At 50.7% G+C, this 17,827-nt stretch overlaps 1 protein-coding gene across 1 annotated transcript in view; it reads left to right on the top strand.

The window, feature by feature from the left end:
* Nucleotides 1-17,827, top strand: part of PHLPP2 (PH domain and leucine rich repeat protein phosphatase 2) — a 717,402-nt gene that overhangs the window by 607,852 nt on the left and 91,723 nt on the right. The window contains exon 15 of the mRNA XM_085638614.1: nucleotides 15,985-16,115. Coding sequence (XP_085494740.1) covers nucleotides 15,985-16,115 — 131 coding nt within the window. The remainder of the gene's footprint in view (nucleotides 1-15,984; nucleotides 16,116-17,827) is intronic.

Here is a 17,827-nt window from a genome sequence, read left to right as displayed (position 1 = left end):
TTGGAGCCACTCCGTATGTTTCAGAATGTCACTCTATTGGCTTGTTGCCTTTTGTATTGTTCTCTAGCAAATCGAGGAACAGCCACAGCTACCTTCTCCCACTCATGCTGCAAAATCACCTCCAGCTTGTTTACCTGGTGGCGCGGACTTAACAGAAAAAAGGCCTTAAATAGCAGAGGACTACTTATCTATGACTATTTAATGATATGTTAATCAAACCCATATTGCTGCCAGATCCAAACGTAGCATTAACATGATCCCGAAGACCGTTTTTCAACTTTGTCTGTCAGCCGACTTCAACAATTTACCTGTCAGTCTATCACATGCCTGAAGTTCAGTGGTGGAATACTCTATATGAGTGTGGACAGAGCCTTTACACCTTAAGGACACATCCATGCTCTCAAGAGTAGATTTGCTTCTATCAAAACTAGAATTCAACAACAGCATGTTGGTTTCAGGGTCTGATTGCCTCTTGCAGTCTTTTGGTAACATAATATTAGCCAGACAAGACACACTCATTAACATCTGGCCTCTTACTGGATCAAGTAGTAAGATGGTAATCTATTCAAAGAACCAGTGGTATTTTTGTCCAAAAATAACCTTTCGTCTGATCTGCAAGATAGTGATCAAGCTGAAAAAAACACCTCACCTTGCAGAATGAATGCGGTAGCGCCACTTTGGCTCCAGCATATATAGTCACCCACTCCATTAGGCTTCACAATAGGGCTTCATTGACATCTGCCTCTGAGGATGGTCTTCATTCTTGCTAAATCGTTAGAGTAGGCAGGGGCTAAGAGAGGCAGAACAGATATTCTACCCCTTACCATTATTGATGAATGTTGGTGCCCAAAATCTTGAAATGCGACATATTGTCACCTCAGCATATATATATATATATATATATATATATATATTTTAAACTCTTTTTAAGGCATGACATATGAGCATTCAAGATGTATATAGGCTGGCAATAGCTGGTACACTACGAGTGAGACATGAAAGCATAGTTAATGCAGAATAACAGTGACAAATTTACTGTTAAACGCAGTTAGATCTCTGTGAGAATGTCCCCTCTCGATCTCAGTGGCTCACACATCTCACCCCTGTGAACATTCCAATGCCCCCATATTTGCGTCTATTTATTCGGGCACCTCCTTGCTTCATATATCGACGTTTCCGTGACCATACACCAGTCCATATCCTTGCCCCATTCTGCAATGTTTGGTGGTCTCTGAGCCCTCCACAGTCTTGCAATGTTCCTTTTCGCCACCATCAGTTCAAAGGTAACCCTCATTCTCTCCCTGGAATTCAGGTCAGTGGGACCCCACACATTCAGGGGAGCCAATTTTATATTGCAGTCAATTTGCTGCCCCAGCGCCTCTTCCATCAGGCGTGCCAACGCCTCCCAATACTTCTGGATAAATGAACATTCCCACAGTATGTGGATAAAGGAGCCTCCCAAGCCACATTGTCTTGCACAGCCTTCATCCAAACTGTACCCCATGGTGACCATCATGTGTCCAGACAAGTAGGCTCTATGGAGAAGCCTCAGCTGCACCAGGCAGAGTCTGGACGAAATTGCCACCTCCCGAGGGGAGGCCACCACAGCCATCCACTCCTCATCATCCAGTCCCGCCACGTCGTGGTCCCATTTAGCCCTCAAATGAATCAAGGGATCGGTCACGTTATTGATTAACTTTTTGTAAATAAGAGATATGGCCTTTTCTGGTAGGTCGCCATCTAGAACCCTGTCTTCGAGCGGGGAGGACTCGGGAGTGTACTACCCTTAGGAAGAACCGCAAGCAAGGCATGTCTGATTTGGAGATACCTGAAGTGTTCAGACTGGGCCAATTCATACTCCTGCTGCAGCACTGCGAATGGGACGACCCCACTCGCCTTCCATAAGTCACCCACCTTAGATATTCCTATGAGGTCCCAGCGATTGAAGCCCTTTGAACGAACCAGCCTGCCCAGCTGCTCATTATGCCAGAGTGGTGAGGCCTGCGTGAGTCTCCCCTCCCAACCCAGGCTTTTGGTAGCCGCTTTCCACACATGTGCTGCGTGTCCTGTTGGGCCAGTCAGAGCAGGCTTCAACGACCGCATTTAAGAGCTCCCTCAAAGCTTCCCCCTGGGAAGAGCCACCTGTCAATCTGAAAGGCCGGGTCACCCTGCGGCCTATACGTACATTGGTTGATGGCAGCGAGGTGCGATGCCCAGTAGTATTTCTTTATATCTGGGAGTCCCATATCCCCATCAAACCATCCCAGCATTAGTTTGTGTGTTGCAATACGAGATGGTTTACCCTCCCACAACAAGTCCCGCAAGATACCGTCGAGGTCCCTAAAGTACGTGGATCCAACAGGATGTGGAGTATTTTGTAGCGCATATAAGGATCTGGGAAGGGACATCATCTTGAATAGGGCCGCGCGCCCCATGAGGGACAACGGAAGTGACTTCCAATGTCGGACATCTCATTTAAGACGCACAAGAGGCGGCAGGAGATTACGGTCATAAAATCTGGACAGGTATTTAGAGACCCAGATCCCCAGGAATTGAAAACCATCTTCAGCTTCTTTCATTGGACAGCCCCGCGGGAGTACAGGCCACTTGCCACAGAGAATGTAAAGCACAGATTTGGTCCAGTTTATTGAAAAAAACAGCAAATCTTCCAAACACCTGGAATATGTCCAGGACCACGTTAAGGGAAGCAGCCGGGTAGGCTAGGTAGAGCAAAATATCATCCGCATATATCGATATGCAGTCCTCCCATCCAGACATCCATTTGAGGCCCCTTATAAAGGTGTCCTGGCGGACCCATGCTGCCAGAGGTTCAAGGGCCAAGGCAAAGAGAAGCGGAGACAAGGGGAAACCCTGTCTAGTGCCCCTACTGAGCACGAAAACGGAGGACTTCCTGTTGTTGACTACCACTTGGGCAAGTGGTTGGTGCTATAGAAGTCGAATCCAGCTGGTAAACTGGAGGCCAAAACCCAGTTTGAGGAGGACTGCGAACATGTAAGGCCATTCGATGGTATCAAATGCTGAAGCAGCATCCAGGGATACAATGACGGCATCTTCTCTGATTGTGTTGGCAGGGCACAGCCCTCCATGGAGCCTGCGCAAATTGAGGGAGGTGTTTCTGGCAGGCATGAATCCAGATTGGTCCGGATGGACCAACCGGGTGAGAACTCTGAGCAGACGGGAGGCCAGAACCTTTGCCAGTATTTTGGCTTCGCAGTTAAGCAATGAGATGGGTCTGTATGGGGAACACTTGTTGGCCGGCTTACCCGCTTTATGGATGACAACAATATTGGCGAGTCTCTGATCCTCGGGCAAGATACCTCTCTCCCTACTTTCACGGAACATTTCCGTGAGATAGGGTACCATCTTGTCCGCCGTGACCTTAAACAGCTCGATAAGCAAGCCGTTAGGGCTGGACGCTTTCCCCCCCTTAAGTCATAAATGGCCTTTTCAACCTCCGTACCTGTGATATCTAAGTCAAGATCAGAGCGCTCCTCGTCCGTGAGAGACGGTAAGGAAATATCGCGAAGAAGCCTCGACCTCCATATGCGGTGTACGTGAAGTATAAAGGGTCTGATAATAGTGGCCGAATGCGTCCTCAATATGCTGGGGGGTAGTGAGGCGAGAGCGGGATTCTGTATCTATCTCAACCACTACATGTCGGGCCTGTTTCCTGCGATCTAGCCAGGTCAGCAGTTTGCCCGCCTTGTTGCCAACTTCGTATACCCTGCTAAGCGTGGCCCTATAGTGCGCCTTAGCGGCTTCTGTAACCATATCAGTGAATTCCTTGACCTTAATGCGCAATTTCTGGCATGTCTCCGCCAAGTCATGTGTCTGAAGTGCATGCTCTAAGTTTAAGATTTCCTCCTCCAAGCGAGTCAGAACCGCACTCTTCTCCTTACGTTGTCCCGCAATCTGGGCCAACGCCACCCTCCGCATAACCACTTTGTAGGCCTCCCAAAGAGTTACAGCAGAGTCTACCGACCCCACATTCTCCTGAAAGTAAAGGTCTGACTCACCCAAGATCTTGTCCCTGATTTTGGGATTTGTGAGATACCAGGAGTTTATCGGGGCAATACGGCCAACCAAGGGCTCACCCACTTCGAGGCGGCACAAAATAGGCGAATGATCGGAGATACCCCAGGCCAGGTGCTGTATTTATTTTATGTTGTGAAGTTGGTGTGCTAGTGTCAGCACATAATCTATCCGGGACAGACTGTGGGTTGGGCCTGAGTAGAAGGTGTATTGATGCTCAGTCGGATAGAGTCCCCTCCAGACATCCACCAGGCCCATTGCATCCACAAAACTATGTATACGCATGCAAGAGGGCGGCAGGGCCCTTTGTGGCCACCGGTCGAGGGAATCAAAGACAATAGAGTTAAAGTTGCCCCCTATTAGGATTCTACCATCTGGCAAATCCAAGAGGAGATCCCCAAGGTCAGCAAAAGCCTGAGTGCGCAAACCCGGCGGTATGTAAACCGAAAGAAGGTTGAGTATTTGTCCCTCCCAAGTACCGGAGGCAGCAACATATCTACCCAGGACATCTGTGTGTATCGAGTGCATGCTGAATGGGAATGATTTTCGGACCAGTATGCCCACTCCCCGGGAGCCAGATCCAAAGGCCGAGTGCGCCACCAGATGGGAACCCCAGCGCAACATGGCCCTGCATGCATTACCTAGCAAATGTGTCTCCTGCAAGAGGACTACATCGGGGGAGTGCCGCTTCAAAAACTGGAGCACTACGCCCCTTTTGATCTTGTCGCCCAGCCCATTAACATTCCACGATAGCAGCTTCAACCCCTGTCTAATAATCTTGCCCATCTCGTCTTGGGTGGTGGATGATCAATCGTCAGGGGACCCCCCACGAGGAAACACCTCAGCAGACCCTTACCCCAACAGAGACCAATGTTCCCAATGTGTGCCACCAGTTACTGCCCATGCAAGAAGCAAATCATATGTGTCATACCTGTGAAACAGAAAAACAATAATACAAATTAGAACAACCCCCCAACCCACACAAACCCCCCGAACCCATTAAGCTGAGCCCCCCCTCCCTGCATGGTGGTGTCAGAACCTCCCGCTCACCCGAACTTGCAGAGTGCCTATCGCCCACCTAACTTTGTGGGTGCGTGAGTCTAACCGGGCACCCATCCCAGAAAACATGAATAACTGGCAGACATAGAAGTCAGGCAAGGATGCTCAAGAGACTACAATTCCAAGCTCGAATCACCGTATGTCCATGACGGAGGAGTCCCAAAGCCACAATCCACTGTAAAGCACTGTTTAGGAAGGCCCGGACCGCCTCCCAGTCTGGCGGCAAGCAGACAAGTCCCCAACCCAGAAATAGAGAAGCATACAAACCAGTCATTCGGACCCTCCCGTCGCCGCCTCCTACTCGCCAGGTTGGGTAGCTCTCTCGGAATCTTCGGCGCCCTTTTCACCCCTTGTCCCTCGGGCGCGGCTGCCACCTCAACCCACGGTGCGCCAGCCATCCAACCAATCCCAGGCCTCCTCGGGCGTAGCAAAGAACCAAGCCTTCCAGTTCGATTCCACCCTCAGCCTGGCCGGGAAAAGCATGGCGTATTTCAGATCTTTATCGCGAAGTGCCTTTTTGACCTCGAGGAAGCTGCGTCGTTGTCTCTGTACCTTGAGGGTGAAGTCTGGGAAAAAGGTGATCTGACTGTTCTGGAAAGTCAGTTGGGGCGTAGATCTAGCTGTCTGCAGGATGATGTCCCTATCTCTAAAATTTAAAATTCTTGCTAGTAAAGGCCACGGAGGGGCACACGGCACTCTGTACTCTCTTTCCACAGAGAAGAAGTTCGAGAGTCCGCTTGGTTTGAGGTGAGTGGTGATCAGCTCCTCCACAAACAGATCCGCTGACGGCTCCTCCGCTCTCTCCAGAACCCCCCAATATGGGAACGTTATTGCGCCTGGAGCGCCCTTCATAATCGTCCAGCTGCGCCTCCAGTCTGGTGGTGTGGGCCTCTTCTCCAGTCTGCTGCCTTTCCGTTGCGGCCGCTCCTGCTTTCGATCTTGCCCCAGGGGCCTTGTCCCATGCAAATTTGTTTAGCTAGGCCGGTACCGCCGTCTTGGTGTCACGACCCCTAGCCATAACTGAGCCGCTGTGCTCCACGTAAGATCCTAGGGACTGTTGCAAACCAGTTCTGCGCAGCTGGAATGTTATGTCGATTGTCTACAGGGCATTTCCTGCAAGGTTGGCCGGGAGGCAATGAACCGCGGGCTGCCGGGAAACAGTCAGTAGCAATGGGCCCATGGAGTACACTCCCAGGGACCGGTTCTCCGACCCACCCCACAGCAGGAGGCCGCCAAATACACTCTGCACAGGATGCCAATAAACAGTATCCGCAGTCAGGCTTAACCTCTCAGTGGTAATTACTTAGCCTCCTTCACCTGTCGGGAGCGCAGTCCAGCCACTAGGCCACCCAGAGGTCCACTTTGCCGCCTCGGGAGAGGAAGCACGACGAATTTTGCAGCAACTGTCCGTGGCCGCCCCCACCACTTATGTCAGTTTCAGTTCGGGGCCACGATCAGCCGGGAAGGCAGCAGATGGAGTTCAAGCGCCTAGGGACCTGCACGGTCACGTTTTCTTCTCCTTCCCCCGTCCTTGGAGGCAGGCAGTTCCAAGAGCTGAACCTACCTGTCACAGGGCATCTGATTTATCCCGCCCGTCTCGGGGCTTAGCTGTTGCGTGTGGGCCACACCCGCAGACTAGCAGAGTGGCGGCATTAAGTGTACTCCGGTGTAGGCGAGCCCGTGGTGCCCCCGGCATTCACAGCCACAGTGGCGCGAGGCCCGCGCGATAATGAGGCAGGCAGCGATACCGCTTTCAGGCGCAGCCGGGCAACGCTTATCACAGCGCGTTCTCCAGGGCAGCCGCCCTGCCTCCCTCAGGCACAGGCGCCGCAAGGATAAATGGATGCGGCCGAACCAAACCGAGCCGCCTGCCCGGAGCGTCAGCCAGCAGCGCGAGCTATCACCAGGAGCAGGTCGGGCGTCGCCACTGCCGGGCCGCGATGGACATCGTCAGGGCCGGAGAGCCAGAACGGCAATCTGAAAACTGCGGTTTCACGGCTCCCTCGATCCGCGGTGGAGTCCGGTGTACAGTTATTTACTTTTTAGCCAGTTTCAGTGCGGATGAGTGGGCGGATTGACTCTGGAACGGGCGCGCTCGGCTGGAGCCGCCTCAGAAAGCGGCCATGTCTCTTGACGGTTGGCCACGCCCCCTCAGCATATTTGTTAATGAAATGTGTTCTGCCCATGTAATCTGTCCAGATATTTTGCGTTTTGATCACATGGTTTTCGGCTTTTTTTTTGTACTATCGGTCAGCCTTACAAATTTGTGAATGACCCATGGTAAATGCACGATAAATGGACTACTTGTGTTTACCCCCAATGTCAGACTTTTAAGATAAGGCCACTGCAAAGTAGCAAGGGTAAGGGGCACCTGGCTGGTTACATGTGCATACGTATGAGGGCTGCATGTGTGAGACTACTCTCGTGCGCTTAGCCTTGTAACTGCACACAAGTAGACTGGCGCAGAGAGGACTCTGCAGGATTAGATATTGACCTGGGGTAGGCCTTATAATGTTAGTGTACATTTATTGGGAAAGTCCATGTGGTTTACTGTCTAGTCTGCAGTGACACTCTATTATACACTTGGAGAAAATCTGCCTCAAAGTGCAATTTCACTTCCCTTTGGCTTAGAAAGTCCAGTGACCTATCAAAATGGAGTAGAACCTGTGCAACAAAATCAAATCTGCAAGTTCCAAGAAGGTATCTGTACAACATATAGATCCTCCTGAGTTGTTATATTTCTCTAGCTCTTTCAGGATCAGAGCCCAGACCTTTTGATACCTTGGTGGGCCATGCTAATTACATTTTTCTTCAGCAGCAGGAACAAAGGCCTTCCCACACTCAGGGAACAATTAACAGTACTTTACTCAGCTCCTGAGTGGGAAGAGGTGGGAAAAAAGAATATGCATCCATCAGTTTGCTGTCACACTGTACCAGGGATGGGCCAGCCCAAGCCCACTGAACAAAAGAGGGAGTCCAGACATCTTGAGCCAACACAGGAAGAGGCTTCTCTTTGAAGTTTTGGTGGGAATGGCCCTGGCACTGATGTCAGCGAGGGGCAGAGCTGGGGCCCCAGAGGAGATATGACCACTGACTCCTGAATGAGGCCATCTTAAATTGTCCCAGCATGCTGTGCAGGATGGTTGGGACAGGGCAGAGAGGTGATGTGGCGCCCTAGGATTGGCCAGGGGTGCCTTGCTTCTAGAAGCTTCCAGCCATACTTAAAAAGTCTTGCAGAAGGGGCAGAAGAGGATTTTTGTGTTTTTGTTGGTGCCAGACACTGGGCCTGGAGGTGGCAGCCATAGGCAACTGGAAGGAGGAACCCCATGATGCCCACCTGGACTTAGGACTCTGACTACAGTTAACCTCAGAACCAGTGGATCTCGCTCCAGGACCAGAGAGGCCGATCCCGTTACTTCCCTTAAGGACTAGTTGGGGTAAGAACTGGACTTGTGAAGCACCAGAGCAGAAAGCTCATTGATCAAGAGGAATCAGCTCCCTGTAAAATCTGGCATCTTTAACGTCAGGAGGCCTAAGGAAAGGGCTCCAGGTGGCTAGAGCTCGTCACCAGGAGCAATAGGAGCCCAAAATAATGCAAAACAGCCCGACACAACAGGCCACAGATATATGGAGAAAAAGGATTTGACCTTTGACAGTCCCCCCTAACACCCAGTGAGACCCCTGTTCATTAGGAGCACCGCTGCCATAAGATTCTTAACCCCTGTGGAGGGTTTTCCCTGGGAGGTGTCATGCATGGGGGCCCCCTCCCTAGACTCAGAGGGACCAGGGATCCCAACCCTTAGGCTTGGTTAAACTATGTAGGCCAGGGACCCCAACTCCAAGCCCCCCACCGCCGAAAAAGATGCGGGGATCGCCATTGTACACCCTCCCACCCCCCCTCCAAGTCTAAAAAAGGGCCCGGGGATCCCAACCCACGGTCCCCAATGTGTGGAAGAACTTGGGGGCACAACTGTGCTCCCCTCTGTAGAGGAGGCAGGGGCCGGGGTACTTACTAACAGCCCCAGTGAAGACAAGGAGAACAGGGGAGCACTGCCACACTCCACCCAACATTGATGGGCCTGCCCAGCTCCCAGTGCTTGTGTCTGGGGGAGCGGGCTGACACCACAAAGTCAAGTACTGGTGTCTCCCACGACAACATGAGGAAGTGTTGCTCGCAAGGGTAGCTGGCCATAGCAGCAAGGGGTGGGCTCCCTGGGCTGTCCCCCACAAAGAAAGGCCTTTGGGGTGCCCCAGTGGGACCAGGCAGCCCCAAAGAAAAGGAAAAATATAAACAACAAGGAAGACGTGTGGGGCGAGGCCGTACAACAGCAGAGAAGAAAGCAGCCGAGCCACTAATCCTATAGGCATACTGTGAGAAAGTGGCCCTGTATATACTGTTCCCAAATAGGTACAGGGTGTACAGAGTCCACAATCCCCAGGGGTTTGACAGAGGCTAAAGTTAGATGTAACCTTACTCTCTAAAGTGGTAGCTTGGTCGAGCAGTAAGGCAGTATCAGAGGACAGTGTAAAGCATTTGTTGTACACACTCAGTCAGCAAATGGTCTCACACACTCAATAACTGAACTCTAGGCCAATGGTTTATATATAAAAAATATATGCTTATTTTATTTTAAAACCAACAATTGGAATTAAAATATACTTTCTCAGAATGAGATGCTTTATATAAATACTTTTGCAAGATGTAATTGACTTTTGTAAACAGTTACAAGTGGTTGCAATAGGCAACACTATTTAAAACACAATAATGCATTGAGTTCAATGGAAGTTTCATGTTATTTGCCACAGATTACTTTTAGGATTACTTTTGAAATTCCAGGACTGGATCCTAGATTCAGTCCTGGGTCAGTACTCAGAATCAAGTGATGAAAGTCGACTTAATTACTGTAATGATTTTTAAACAATATTTAGCGAATTTAAAAGTTGAAACTTTGAAAATATTTCAGAGAAAACAGTCAATGATTCCCTATGGAAGAAAATTCAGGTTACAGGTACAGTATGTTCTCGTTACTTTTGTAATCCAGTACTGGGTGCCTAGACTCAGTACTGGGACCTTTATCCAAAACAGGTAAGTAATTACGTTTTCAGATGTTATACGATTTTTGAGGAATATTTAAAGATTGCAGAAATCGACACTTAGAAGAAATTTCACAGAAAAACAGTCAATGGTTTCCTATGGAAGAAAATTGAGTTAAGGGTAAGTACAGTTGTAGGTATTTTTCAGAGTCAGTGCTGGGCACCAAGATCCAGCACTGGGAGCTCACCTAAGAGCAGGTGAGTAAATTCGTTTTTGTCACTCGGCTGATTTTTGGTGAATATTTGAAGATTTGAAAAGTCCACACTTAGAAGAAATTTCAGTAAAAAGCCAGTCAATGTTACCCTATGAGGAAAATAGAGTTTGCGGTTTAAGGGTAAGTACTCGACTGGCAGAGTTGAGGTTCTGGGCACAGACTCAGGGGTCTCCCAGGGTCAGGTAGGTACAGTTGGTTCACCGTCAGCGGCTCTAGGGCGGCCGGGTGCAGAGAGAGTTAGGCCCAATGTTATCCTATGAGGGATAGGGGGCTTCCTATATGGATCCCGGCGTCGTTCTTTGCGAGGCTGCGGGTATTAACCACGGGCTTCATTTGGGGCTCGGGAAGGCGTCGAGTGGCGCTGACCACCTTGCGGCGGCCAAGGGCAGAGGGGGGCTTGGAGGCACCGGATTTTGAGTGGTACTACCTGGCGGCCCAGCTCCAATGGCTCACGCAGGCGGTGGCCAGGGAGTACAGGGGCCCGGAAGGCCCTCAGGGCAGACTAATACCGCGCCATGTGCTGGCCTTTATAGTCCTCCACCAGAGGTTAGACCTCGCCCAGCTCACCTTGGAGGAACATACCCTCCGGTTATGCTGGAACAGATGCCAGAGGAGGGCCGCCATAGTTCACCCCTATGCCCCGGAGATCCCCCTGGGGATGTGTACGGCGTTCCCGCATGGAGGAGATTGGTCGGGGTTAGCGGTCTGGGAGGAACTGGGGGTACAGATGGTGGGGGACTTATTTAGAGAGGGAGTACTGCTACCTTTCCAGGACTTGCAGGACTCTTATGGGCTCCCGCGGGGAGACTTCCTGCTTCATGCGGCCCTGGTGGCGAGCCTCCAGAGGCATTGGAACGTGGGACTTTCGGAACCGCCGACTGCCGCGGGTTGCCAATATGTAGTGATGGCGGCGGGGACGGCTAAGGCCATCACTTGCCTCTATCGCCGGCTGTCGACGGAGAGCCTCCTCCCCCTGGGCGCCCTGAGGGAAAAGTGGGAAGCGGACCTAGGGAAAGAGATCCCTGAGTCCACGTGGTCCATGCTGGTGCGGAGGGCCTGGAAGGGAACGAGGAATGCCAGGTTCCAGTTAGTCCAGTTTTTTACGTTACATAGGGCATACCTGACACCGGCCAAGATACTGCGATATTTCGGGGGAGTGCACTCTCAGTGTCCGCGGTGCGGGGTGGACGGTGCGGACTTTCGACACATGTTTTGGTCCTGTACGCAGTTGGGTGACAACTGGGAAGCAGTGGTGGATTGCTTGAACCAGGTCACGGATCGCTCCATTGCCCCGGATATGGGGACCTGTTTGCTGCTTTGGTTCCCCCACACTCGCCGCACGAAGGTTACTAGCAAATTTTATGATCTGGGGTTGATAATGGCCAAGAGGGAACTGACTCTGCACTGGAAATCCCGGGGGGGACCTAACTTCCTGCGCTGGAGATCGGCGTTGGCGCGTTGGGCAGGGGCTGAGGGCACGCTCCGGGTGCAACTGGCCCTCCGGCGAGATGACGAAAAGGCGCTGGCGACGGCCCGGGCATGGGAAGCGTTGGTGGTAGAACTTCAGGGGTTGATGTCCGAGACGGGGGCTGAGGAGAGCGGGTCTGACGGGCAGGAGGTAGTGGGGAGCGGGGAGTAGAAGAGGCGAGACGGTGGGCCCTGACCGCCTACACTTTTGGCTGGGCTAGCTGGAAGGTCCTGTTGGTTTAGGGAGAGGCTGGGCTCCTGTATTTTATTGACCAGGGAGGGGGGACACATCGAAAGTGGGACCGGGGTAGGAGATGGGGGCACACTAACAGAGGGTGGGAGAGGGGGGGTAGGGGACCGGGTGGGAAGGTTGAGCCGTCTTCAGGAGAGTCGGGGATGCTGCTACATGTGTGGTATTTCCTGGACGGGTGGGGATTGTGAGTTGATTGTTGTCTTGTTGTGTTGGAAAACAATAAAAAATGTTTCAACAAAAAAAAAAAATGAGGGATAGGGGGGCCTCGTTTGGTGGCTGCTGACTGGCAAGGCACGTGGCTGTGGGAGCTGGGCTCCTGGTCACTTACTCAGGGCAAGTGGGGAAGTAGGTAGGTGTAGAGTTTTCACTGCCAGGGCCACTCGGGCGGCTGGGTGCAGAGGGCTTTTGAGCCTTCGGGCACTCAATGGATTTCAATGGGAAATCTCCGGTTTAGAAAAAGACTGCAAGCTCGGGGACGAGGACTCTTCAGGTGCCACCACCAATTCGAGAGGTAAGTTGGGTAGTTGGCGGATAAGTAGGTACCCCGGGATTGGGCACAGGGGGCCGTGGGGCGCCGCGTGCAGGGGTGCCTTTAGGTGTCGGGAAATCTTACCCTCTGTTGATCGCGGTTGGGGGGGCACCTTCTTCTGAGGCTGCAGGCTTCTTCAGGAGTGTCGAGGGAGGTCCTTGGGTGCCGGACTCGGGGTCACAGTCGCCGTGGGGTCGTCCTCAGGGTCTTTGTTCACTCCGGCACTGGCCAGGCTCGGCTGGTGCAGAGTGTGCTGGGTTCGCGGTTCCTGGCTGCTGCCAGGGGCTAGAGATAGGTTTCGAGTAGAGCCTCTACTCATGGGAGTCCCAGGGGCTTAGAGCCAAGAGGTAGCCAGGTCCTCCGGGGTTTGTGAGGTTGCTGGCCACAAGAGATGCCGGGTTGGAGCAGGAGCAGGTTCGAGGGTCGACAGGCCGGTAGGGCTGGGGCCAAAGCAGTTGGTGTCTTCCTCTTTTTAGCAGCTGCAGGGCAGGTCTTCTTTCTTCTTGCTCTTCTTTGTAGTTTGGAATCTGGAATCTGGGGAAGGAAGGTTCAGGGTGCCCCTAAATACTAGATTTAGGGGCGTTACAGGTAGGTGAAGGGCAGGGGCCAATGGGTCCCTGTCCTGGGGTGGGTACACCCCCTATCCTGCCTTTCTCCTGTGGGAGGGGGGCAGGAGCCTAGTCCTGATTGGGTAGGGCTGAGGGCTGAGGTTGGCAGGCTGGCAGGCTGGCACATCCCCTGTCCTTATTTGGGGTTTCCGGCCAAGCTCCCCGCCAGAGTGGGGGGTTGCAGTGGCCTGGGGAAGCTCACAGAGGCGGAATGCCTTTGAAGCTTCCCCCTGCCCATCCTGGGGGAGGAGATTTAGCACCTCGCCCAGGATGTGCATTGTTGCAGACCCAGGAGAGCAGGGGCTCTCCTACCCAGGGGTCCAGCAACATGTCTGCTGTGTGGCAGCCTAGGCAGCCTCAGAACAGACGTGGATTGTAGGTTTAGGTTTCAGGGGGCCTCTCTAAGATGCCCTCTGTGGTGCTTTGTACATTAAATCACACACTGGCATCAGTGCGGATTTAATGTGCTGAGCAGTTTGATACCAAACTTCTCAGTCTTCAGTGCTGCCATTAAGGTGCTGTGGAGTTCGTGTTTGACAAGCTCCCAGCACCATATACTCTTAGCTGGCAACACTGCACTTACAGGACCCAGGAATGGACCTGGGTACTGTAGGGGCACAGGGCTCCTGCCTCTGTGTCCACACCACTGGCATAGGGCACCCAGCTAGAGGGGTGGCTGGTGTATGCCAGGGCAGTGTAGGTTGTGGGCATGGCACACAGGGATGTGTGCCATGTCGACTCTCTGTTTTGTCTTGTATCCAGACACTCAGCCTGCAAGAGCAGTGTGTGTGTGTGTGTTAGGGTACAGGGACTCTAAGGGTGGCTCAATGAGTGCTGCAGCCCTTAGAGGCCTTCCCTGGTCACAAGGCCCTGGGTACCTAGGGTACCATTTACCAGGGGCTGACATGTGGCCAGGGTTTGCCAATTTGGGTTTTGGCTGTTAGGCAGTTTTTAGGGAAGGAACACAGGCCCTGGGCACCTGATTGGCAGGAGCCCAGGGCACAACAAGGAAAAGTGCATCAGCTATTAGGCAAAAAAAGGGGGGGGGGGGGGTTACTGCAACAGAAACCCACTTTCTTACACACACTCCTGAGTGCCCCAAAATGCCATGTAGAGTAGTACTTGACAAAGCATTTCCACTGTTCCTGGTGGCCCTAGGCAGTGGGGCCACCACCAGCAAAGGAAAAGGAGTGCGGGGGGCTGCACACCCCAGGCTGGAGCTTTAGCTCCATAGTTGGAAGTGCAGTTAAACTCCCTCTAGGGGCTGGAACTATGGCTACAGGTTATGTGTCCTGAAGAATGTTAAAAAAAAAAACACGTGGTATATGTTTGGAAACATGCTTTATTTAAAAATGTTTTTACAATGGTTTGATCGATGCTTTATTCACAAGTATTATTCACAGTGGTTTTACACATGCTTTATTCAAAAAGGTAGGTGTATATATATATATAGATCGTGAACAAGGTGGCGAGAGGCCATCGAAACGCGTTGGTGTGAACTCATCAATAAAGAAAGCCGTATAAAAAAACCCTTGGAGTGCAGTGTGGTTGCTGTTGAGCCATTCGTAACCCTATGCTGAATATATATATTTATATATATATTTATATATATGTAATTACTGCTTAGTATCAAGTAGTGTCTGTGTAATAAATCTGCTTTTCCTTTTTCTAAAGAAAAAGCAGAGACTGGACAATCGTTTATTGGGTGTTATTACTGCGTGCCAGCGAATGGTGGTCACTATCCCACACCACCTCCTTTGAGTAGGCCTTGGACTGCTCTGCTTTGCTTCCCTGAGATAGTCAAGCGCTACAATGAGGTGTTTGGTTCCCAGTGAAGCGGTGAATGCGAACCCATTACTTGTACAGGTCACAAAGCTAATAGCCTGTTTTCTCACAATATCAATCAAGAATCTTGGTGTAATTCAGCCTGCAAGAAAATCCTCTACTTGAAATTTGAATGGGAGAAAATAGTTAATATTTTGTTATTTGCTTCTTCACAGACTTGCTCCTCAGATGAAGTGTTGCCAAGCAGTTCTTAGGCCAAATAATCAAACAATATATCTCAAAACATTTTCATTACATAAGGAGGTTTTTAAATACCATTTTGATGATCTACTTTGATTTTTTTCCCACCCTTAGGAAAACCTTACTCATAATAGAATTTAAACACTGTTTTGAATGCTCTAACACATGCACTTATTGAGTCTGTAGCTTCTGCTGATATCAAAGTTGTGTCTTTTATGCAAAATTATTTTAGTGAGTTATAGAATAAGCAAGCCACAGGATTATCTTTCCTAGTAAAGTTATAGAACAAGTTTTAATTAGATTAGTTTGAATGCAAACAACAGGAACGTAGTGGGGGAGCAAGTTCTGGGAGTGGGTGAGGTAAAGCTACTCTAAGGCCTTGGTGCTTAGACTGCTAAGACCTTGGTGCTTAGACTTCTAAGGTGATGAAGTACTGGACATCTGCTTGAATATTGTGAATAGAAAGCGGATAGTACAAATTAATTACTGAAGGGACGAAAAGAGAGATTATGGGTTACTACAGTGTGTAACTTGGGAAACCTTTATATGTACTAAATTAAAGAACTTCACTCCTTAGCTAACAAGTATTGTATTTGAGTTCAGGAAGCTTTTTTCTTGACATTTGCAATTTGGTGTGTTCACAGACAGATGTATCATTATATTTTGTATGTTTCCTCACAGCTTGTTGACCTGAGCTGTAACGCTCTAACTGAAATCTTGATCCCAGAGACCCTGCCCACCTCACTGCAGGAACTGGACCTGACTGGGAATGCCAACCTCGTACTGGATCATCGCGCCCTTGATGTTTTCAGGTGATACATCATATAGGTGCTTAGAGTGTAAATTCTTTCTTTTCTCCTTTCTCCATAAACATCAACTGTATCTTATCCTCCTTCAATCCCTTACTATTTGCTCCTCTTTGCATGCATCTCTATTTATGCCTCCACTTTCCTCTTTTCTACACTTTCCCATCCGGTGGGTGGACCACAATGGGGGGCACTTATCTCATGTACATATTTCTTGTAATCCCCTGCCTTTATCTGAACTGCCAACAGATCAAAGTACTGCCTCGTCCGAAACAATCCACATTATCAAGTCTCTGCCATCTGTCCTCAGTTATTTTCACTACCTCACTACCAATCTATTATCTTCCCATCCCTACTTATGTAGGTATTTCTCAAGCACGCTCCTCTGTTAGCTTCTTGTATGTCCACATTCTTATTCCAGTCTCAGTATTACATACCTGTCACCATCTGCCCTGATCACACATCATCCTACATTCCTTCATTCATTCTGCGTCTCACATCAGTCATCCACTTGCTCTCCTTTGTCCTAATTGTATTACAAGTAAGGACGGTGTTTTAAAATTGGGTGTATCAATAGTATTTCGCTGAGTCAGTGTGGTCCATAAAGACCTTATGATTGCTAACATTTGTGCGAAATTGAAGAAGTAACCAAGTTCATTGGGTGGTTTATTTATTACCTTAATGTTGAATTAAAGAATCAAGGGCCATATGTACAAGGACTGGCGAAAACTACTGCTAACGCTAGTTTGCAGCAGTTTTCTTACAGCTGTATACCACTGAAAACTATCGCCTTGTTAGCGACATATGTACAAGACGTCGCTACATGGTCATAGCTTCAGGGAACAGTGGTGAAAACTGCCGCTAACATTAGCTTGATGGTGATAGAAATCCCAGCATTAGAGGGCGAAAACCAACGAAAGGCCCATAGCCCAACGTGAGTTTCTTTTGCCTCTTTTGGAAAAAATTGCCTATCAGTCGACCTCTAATAGAAAATAGGCACACAAAAAATGAAATGCAGAATGGAGCAGCCAGGGCCAAGTGCAGCACACATCAACAACCTCCTCAAGCCACCCAACATCCAGGATGACCAAGATGAGAGCCTGAAAGCCTCGCAGGACCTGCGCCTGGATGCCTCACTGGACCTGCGACTGGAGCCTGGATGCCTCGCTGGACCTGCATTTGGAGCCTGGATGCGTCGCTGGACCTGCGTCTGGAGCCTGGATGCCTCACCGGACCTGCATCTGGAGCCTGGATGAGTCACTGGACCTGTGTCTGGAGCCTTGATTCGTCGCTGGACCTGCTTCTGAAGCCTGGATGCCTCACTGGACCTGCGTCTGGGGCCTGGATGCGTTGCTGGACCTGCGTCTGGAGCCCGGATGTGTCGCTGGACCTGCGTCTGGAGCCTGGATGCCTTGCTGGACCTGCGTCTGGAGCCTGGATGCCTTGCTGGACCTGTGTCTGGAGCCTGGATGCGTCGCTGGACCTGCTGCTGGAGCCTGGATGCCTCACTGGACCTGCGTTTGGAACCTGGATGCGTCGCTGGACATGCGTCTGGAGCCTGGATGCGTCGCTGGACCTTCGTCTGGAGCCTGGATGCCTCGCTGGACCTGCATCTGGAGCCTGGATGCATCGCTGGACCCGCGTCTGGAGCCTGGATGCCTCGCTGGACCTGCGTCTGGAGCCTGGTTGCCTCACTGGACCTGCATCCGGAGCCTGGA

This window comes from Triturus cristatus, chromosome 12 (assembly GCF_964204655.1).
Source record: "Triturus cristatus chromosome 12, aTriCri1.1, whole genome shotgun sequence".
Classification (NCBI taxonomy): domain Eukaryota; kingdom Metazoa; phylum Chordata; class Amphibia; order Caudata; family Salamandridae; genus Triturus; species Triturus cristatus.
The sequence above is the reverse complement of the archived record's forward strand: the minus strand, read 5'-3'. Positions and strand labels throughout refer to the sequence as shown.